This window comes from Syngnathus acus, chromosome 1 (genome assembly GCF_901709675.1).
Source record: "Syngnathus acus chromosome 1, fSynAcu1.2, whole genome shotgun sequence".
Taxonomy (NCBI): domain Eukaryota; kingdom Metazoa; phylum Chordata; class Actinopteri; order Syngnathiformes; family Syngnathidae; genus Syngnathus; species Syngnathus acus.
Window position 1 is genome coordinate 2,143,823 of NC_051087.1, and position 7,348 is coordinate 2,151,170.

General features: G+C 45.4%; 1 protein-coding gene across 1 annotated transcript; it reads right to left on the bottom strand.

Moving 5' to 3' along the window:
• Window positions 1-399: 399 nt before the first annotated feature.
• On the bottom strand, window positions 400-3,437 carry pou4f2 (POU class 4 homeobox 2). The gene is made up of 2 exons (XM_037262949.1): window positions 2,772-3,437; window positions 400-2,589 (listed from the first exon to the last, which is right to left on the bottom strand). The coding sequence occupies exons 1-2, from the start codon at window positions 3,021-3,023 to the stop codon at window positions 1,603-1,605; spliced, it is 1,239 nt and encodes a 412-aa protein (XP_037118844.1). The 5' UTR covers window positions 3,024-3,437; the 3' UTR covers window positions 400-1,602.
• Between the last annotated feature and the right edge of the window lie 3,911 nt (window positions 3,438-7,348).

Genomic DNA, 7,348 nt, shown 5'->3' on the forward strand with positions numbered 1-7,348 from the left:
TTCGAAGGACACGTTCGGTCGGACGCTCTCCCCGCGCGCGCATGTTGAAACTCTCCATAATCTTCATGCAGATCCTCCAAAGGACGGATTTAAACACAGATAGGTATTTTTGGGGAGAGGGTAATGGGGCGGGGGGGGGGCTTGTTGGCAGGCGAGCTGTTTTTCTGGCAGGCTGACATCTGGCAAGAGCCCCCGCCCAGCTCCCCCCCCCCCCCCCCCCCCGAACCGCTCCAGGGAGCCTTCCAGGCCTCCGTAGAGCCCCTGATTAAGCCTCTAATAGAATATTAGCATTTGCTCTCAGGTAAGCGTAAGCTGTGCATGGGGCTGCCGCCAGTCACGTGACACCTTTTAAAAAAATCATAATCCAAGTTGCATTTTAACAACAAAAATCGCAGCGTGTGATAGGTAGCCCAATTTATTTATTTGATATTAGGAGTTGTGCATGCACACACTGCTGTGTTGCTATAAAGCGTTTTCCCCTCCTACCTTATCAATAAATAAACAGATGAATTCATAAATACAAAATAACACTAGCATGTCTGGTTGGATTTTCCCCCTCCTTCCAAATGGCAAAGTTTGTTCTCTCATGAAACACACATTGCAATTGTTAAATAAAAGTCCATGAATAAATTATAAGCGGGGAGGAGGGTGGGGAATATTAATACTAATTTAACCGGGAGTTTTTGTTCGTTTGAAATAAATCAACATACACCATACAGAAAATACCTCAGCTAAAACAGCAAATACAGGGAAAAAAATTGGAATAAATGTGCAATCGATGACATTATTTACATTTCGCTCTCCCGCTTCCACGAAGCGATCAATCGAAACTCATCAAACGAGGTGATTCGTACAAGCAAAACGACGCATATATTTGTACAAATAAATAAATAGCGGGGAAGGGGTGGAAATAATATCTATTTATATATATACTGTCTATTTATAGCGATTGTACCACCTTAAATGTTCGTGGAAAACGTGAGAATTCGTTCAAAAACAAGAAGAAGAAGGGGGGGGGGCGGTGAAGGGTGTGGGGGGGAATCCCACTAAATATGTAATGAAGTAAACATGACCTCACTCCATAAATAGTTCATAAGGAGCAGCAGGCCCACGCTGGACTGTAAAAACAAAACATTGGGGATGATTTGATCAAATCTGCCCATCCCTGATGAATTTTGCCAACCCCCCCAACCCACACACACACGCACACAATAAGTGGAATTAATACGAATAAATTGCACGTTTAGACACGAAAACGAAGGTGTAAAGGATACATTTACAAAGATGAATATTTGGCAGTCTTCGTTATCATTATTATTATTGTTAAATTTCTCGTGGACCCTGCAGTGACTCCCAAGTGCTCTCAGTTGTTCCGCGTTCTGTCCCCGTTCACTTTTTTTTTTTTTTGTGTGAAATTCAAAAGATGAGTGGAATTTTGAAGTCTTACTTGCACGCTCTTCGGGACTCCTTCTCCCCCCACGCGCTGTCTTTTTTTTTTCTTCTTCTTATGCACAAGGACATGAAAAAGGAGTGTTTTGTTTGTTTTCAAATAGGAACTTATATGATACAAAGCGTCCAGTTGGAAAAGGTTGCGCGTGGCGTTTAAACGCACGCCGAGTACTTCATCCGTTTCTGTTTCTGCCGCTGGTTGCAAAACCACACGCGCACCACGTTCTTCTTGAGGTCCAGCTTCTCGGCGATGGCGGCGATCTTCTCCGACGAGGGCCGCGGCTGGATGGCGAAGTAGGCCTCGAGCGAGCGCTTCTCCGGCGCGGCGATGGACGTGCGCTTGCGTTTTTTCTCGGCGCCGTTGAAGAGCTCGGGCTTGTTGAGCTTCTCGCGGTGCGACTTCTCGGCTTCCTCCAGCCACGCCTGCAGGATGGGCTTGAGCGCGATCATGTTGTTGTGGGACAGCGTCAGCGACTCGAACCTGCAGATGGTGCTCTGGCTCAGCGAGCCCACGCCGGGGATCTTGAGCGAGGCCAGCGCCGAGCCCACGTCCGCCTGCGTCACGCCCAGCTTGATGCGCCGCTGCTTGAAGCGCTCGGCGAAGGCCTCCAAGTCGCGCGGGTCCGCGTCCACGTCGCTCATGCCCATGTGCGGCGGCAGCCCGTGCGCGTGCGCCATGCTCAGCGCCTGGTGCATGTGGTTCATGCCCGCCATGTGCGCCGGGTGTCCCGGCGTGGACACCACCGAGCCGTCCGGCCCCGCCATGGCCCCCAGTGCCAGGCCCGGCGTGATGTGCTCCAGGAGGTCGCCCTCCAGGGCCTGGTGCGGCTGGTGGTGGTGGTGGTGATGGTGGTGGTGATGGTGGCCGTTGCCGCCGCCCCCTCCTCCTCCGCCGCCTCCTCCTCCCAGCGCCGACGGGTGCGAGATGGGCACCGAGGAGGCGGACGATGACGACGAGGAGGTGCAGGGCAGCGTGTTCATGGTGTGGTAGGTGGCGTCCGGCTTGAAGGGGCTGTGGTGCGGCGGCGGGTGGTGGTGATGGTGGTGGAGGTGGCTCTTGCTCTGCGTCACGATGTCCACCGCGGCCAGCGCCTCAGCCCGGGCCAGCAGACTCTCGTCCAAGCCGCCGAATATATTGCTCTGCAATTGCAAATGGAACGCGCTCATGACGGCTCTCAGCTGGGAATTGGCAACCCCCTTCTTCCATTTCCACATTTCCACCCAAAAAAAAGGTCATAAAAATTCATTATAGGGAGGGGGTGGGGGCAAACGGGAGTTTAAACGCGCAACCGCGATATAGTGGCGAGAATATGGCTACATACCGGCGGCGTGGGGAGACAGGCGCGTCGCATCGCCTCCGAGCTGGTGATGATGCTGCTGCTGTGGCGGGAGGAGGCACACGAGGAGGCCGAGGAGGAAGCCGACGAGGAGGATACCGCGTTAGAAGTGGCGGAAGACGAATTGGACGAGGTGGAGATGTTGGCGCCGGAGTGCAGCGATGCATACTTGGCTTCGGCCAGGCTGGCGTGCGCCATGGCGAAGGGCTGCTTGCTGCTCAGAGACATCATCATCATGTTGGCGGCGGGTCCGAGCAAGCGGCCGTACTCCCCTTTTTAACAAAAAAAAATGAAAAAAAATCTGGGGAGGAAAGGGGTGACTCCGCCTCCACCTCGTCTTCTACTTTCTTGGGATTTCAATCAATGCAGGGAAGGGAAAAAAGTTAGTACACGTCGAGTTTTTTTCAAAACGAATGCAGCTCGTTTTTTCCATGCGCGAAAAAAAATCCCCAAATCAAATGAAGCTTTTTAGATGAGTCCTTGTTGACGTCAAGAATGTCAAAAAATAGCCGTAAAAAAAAAAATCGGAGTTAGCCAGGATGATTTTTTAATGGAAGAGAAAGTTTCCAGGTGGCCGCAGGTTGGCTTCCGAGGCTCCGCCACAATGCCGAATGCTGCTGGGACTCCAAGTGGCGACGCTCTGAGGCGGAGGGCAGACTGACTCTGCGGTCCCCGCCCCCTTTCTCTCTCTCTCCCTCCCTCACACACACTCTCTCTCTCGCCATCACACACACACGCGCGTAACACACACACACCTGCTCCAGCCCCCCCTTTTTCATGATTTATTATTCTTCATTAGGCGCCGCATCGTTGGCGCCGCAGGGGGGACTCCGCGCAATTTGACCGTACCTCTGTTTTGCTACAATCTTTTTCACCTCAAAAGCTATGAACTTCTAATATCGTTCTAATGCATTACAATTTAGTCCAACTGTTATTTAATTGTCGAAATTCGTTTTTTAAAATCATAAACTCCTGTAAAAAAAAAAATGCAATTATTAAGTAAACAATTAAGTAAATATTTAAGAACAAAGGTTGTGTAATAATTTGGCACGATAGATTGTAAAATAGAATATACTGTAAAATAAAATAAAAAATCGTCTGGAAGGTCTTTAGAAACAAATGAAAAATAAAAATGTTTTGTAGTAGGTGTAGAATGATCACTTATTCACAAATCCAAAAACCAAGTGAACACTTAGAGCTTTTAACAAAAATAAAAAGCGTTGAATAAAAATGCATGTGACAGCAGGTTGTCATTTTGCATTAAAACGTCAAACAATGATGGAATTAACAGGCGGCTCATTTGTTTAATTTATGGGTGCCATGTTACCTCCCCCAGTGCGGCAGGGGGCGCTGCAGGCATATTCCCCCCCCCTCCCCTCGCCACTCTCAGGAGCGAGTGAACGCTTTCATGAGTGACGTCACGCCAATCAGTGTCTGCTCGCATGTATGTACGTATATGTACGCCTGCCCCCCCCGATAAAATTTTCAAGAAAGCATTCATATTTCACCACGCTAAATCGCCCCATATGAAATTTTCATACACGGGTGAGCCGGGAAGGGAAAAAAAAATCCCTACCTATATGTCAAATAAATCTTGTTTTATATTTATAATTATGAGTATCAATTAGCTTTTTACCAAAGAAATGAGGTGAAGGAGAATGTGCAGCGGTTATGAATATATTAATATCTTTTTATCATATATCATGTAGCTAGTACACAAATTAAATATCTCAATGACAATAAAACTACAGAGTCAATTCCCAAAAGGATTTAGTAGGACTTTGCCAAACAATGTTTTTTGGTGCAAAAGTCAATTGTCCAAATTTGAAAACACACCTGATAATGACTAGATGTCACAATTTAATAATATCGCTAACACAGGAATTATCTTGAATAAAACATAACAGCATGGAGACGATTCCCAAAAGGATTTTGTAGGATTTTGCACAAAAAGGGTCGATTTGTAGAAAACAGACTTGAAAAGACATCATCTTGTAATGAATGGCTGTTATGAAAACAATATGGCGTGTACGGGATTTGTCTTGTCCTGCACATCAGCTTGGACCTTTCCCATGAGGCTGGATTTTGTAAAAAAAAAAAAAATGCATGAATTTTATTAAAATAAAACACCTTGACCCTGGTGAGGAGTCAGAAAATGGATCAATGGCAATATCATTTAAGGCAGTTGTTGACAATAATACAGAGCACTATATAGCATATTCCAGTCAGATTTAATAAGATTTTATGCCCCCCCCCAACACACAAAAATGGTCAATACAAAATTAGATGTTTTATGATTGTAAAAGCAGAATTCCGGCAAAATCTGAGCAGCTTCACAGCAAATTTAGTAGGTTTACGATGGATCAGGGGCGGAGCTAGGTGGTGGCTTGGGGTGGCCGCAGTCAACCCTTGGCACTCACTAGCCACTCCCACACCTAGCGGAAAATTTTCAATATTATAATAATCAATTTAGTCATTTTCACACGGATGTGCTCTTCTTAGACTATTTGATATTCTGCGTCAAGTTCTTTCTATTAACTTCACATTTAAAAAGTAAACATACAACTGATCTGAATGCAAGCTGGAAAGAAGAAAAATATACATTATTTCAATGCATGTATTTATTTAAAAACAAATTATTTGTCATTAAATTGTAACATAGTTACATTATTTCAATGAATTTATTGGGGGTTAATAAAGATATGATAATCTCTGATTGCTTCAGCTAAATTCAAATAACTCCAAGAAGGCCTCCAGGAAAGCCGAGCTGAAAAACACCCGGTGCAGTTGTTCCTTCACATCTTCCAGGCGCCGTCACACGCGTACAGTAATTGAAAGTCAAATTTTTTGTAGTTTTTAGGGGCTGCGAGGTGTGCAGTCTTACCTTAGTTGAAAAAAAAAAAACATTTTTTAAAAAAGTCAAACCTCGGTGGAGTTCCGCTCGGAGAAATAAGAAGAAAAGTACACAGCGTTGACTTCAAGGCTCTCTGGCAGCGCAAAAGTGCAGCGTATGAAAATAAAAGTAAAACAGAGCGAGCGCAAGCAGCAAAGCTTCTACAACTCAGGTGACTTGTTTGCTTTTTTTTTTTTTTGCTTCTTCTACTCTCTCACCGCGTTACACAAAGAGATTCGCCGACTGCTACTCCACTCCCCCCCCCTGCCCCCACCATCATCATCGTCCCCCAGGAGCTCTCCATGTTAACAATCCCAATTACACACGAGACCACCCGAGACAGCTGTTTTTATTACCGAATCTCCGCTCTGCTCACCGAGGAAGAGAGAGGGAGAAGTAAATGAAGTCTCCCGACTGCTTCTGAGCTCCCTCCTCCCAACTCTTACAAGCGAGAGGTCAGGAAACGGAGGCTTTATTTATATTTGATCGTCTGTTCCGTACCTGGGACGGCGATAATGCCTCCGAGGCTTTAATGTGTTGTTTAAATGCATTGGGCCAAAAGAAGGGATTGCTTAAGTGGCGCCGGGCCCCTCTTGAGTGGATAATGATGTAGCAAATCACTACTAACGGCTGGAAAAATGCGGCGGAGATGGGTAGTCATAGTTGCAGTAAGTCAAAAAAGATCTTTTTCAATCTTTGCGGCAAATGTTGTGACACGCTGGCTCCCTCTAGTGGTATGAGAAGGAATTGCAGTCGAAGTACAGTTCAGTTGTGTTTAACTTTTTAGCACACATTTTTGCGTCATTTGTATCTAAACTTTTAGCATTATTAGATTTTGATTTAGGTATGATTTTTTATGTATTTTTTGTTTATTTGTTCTTTCGTCAAAAAATTGGTCGCAATGGTCGGATTCTCGTAGTCCAGCATTTTGACGGTGGCTGAATTAACATGCTAACTGTATACTAGTGTTTTGTTGATAACACGACTGTCTAGTGGTGGAAGAAAACCACAAAACAGCAAGCAACCTTTTGGGATCGTGTGGGTCGGTTGCTCGTATTTCTGCGGCCTGAGATTTCCCCGCGTCCGGTGCGCCACGTGCCTACAGGCTGCTGGGGCAGCAGATGAGAAGGTCAAGTCTCATAATAGTGCCACATAGCTGTAGGTAGTATGGATCAATATGAAGGCGTATAATACCTGACGGACACTCAAATAAAAACCTCTCTGGCAGACAAAAAAAAAAATGAAATGAAATCTTTTCTTTCCCTGCTTCTGGTGGCCATCATATTGCCTTTGTGAGATATGGAAGTCACCGAACAATATGATAGCACACGTGTCTGCTTGATGACATGAACACTATTTAAATAACCGATAGAAACGTGTTTTATGAAAGATTCGCCCGAGACATATCTTGACAAAATTATTCTCATCTGCTTGTTAATTAAACAGATGAATCAATTCTGCCCCTGAAATGAAGTTACAGTCTTAACACATTCGCTTGCAGCCAAGTTAAAATAGAACTTTGACGTCTATATGCGTCAATGGCAGTGAATGCATTATATTATTTTCTGAATTATTATTTTTTTTATCCCGGGTGTCTCTAACATTTAAGTTGTTTGGATTCGTATTTTGATAGCTCTGCTCAAACAAAGCATTGTTGCTAACAGGGCGT

Coding starts and splice junctions, on each gene's coding strand:
- pou4f2 (XM_037262949.1), bottom strand. CDS start 3,023: ATGATGATGATGTCTCTGAGCAGCAAGCAGCCCTTCGCCATGGCGCAC. Junction 2,590..2,771: donor CCTGTCTCCCCACGCCGCCG/GTATGTAGCCAT, acceptor TTGCAATTGCAG/AGCAATATATTCGGCGGCTT.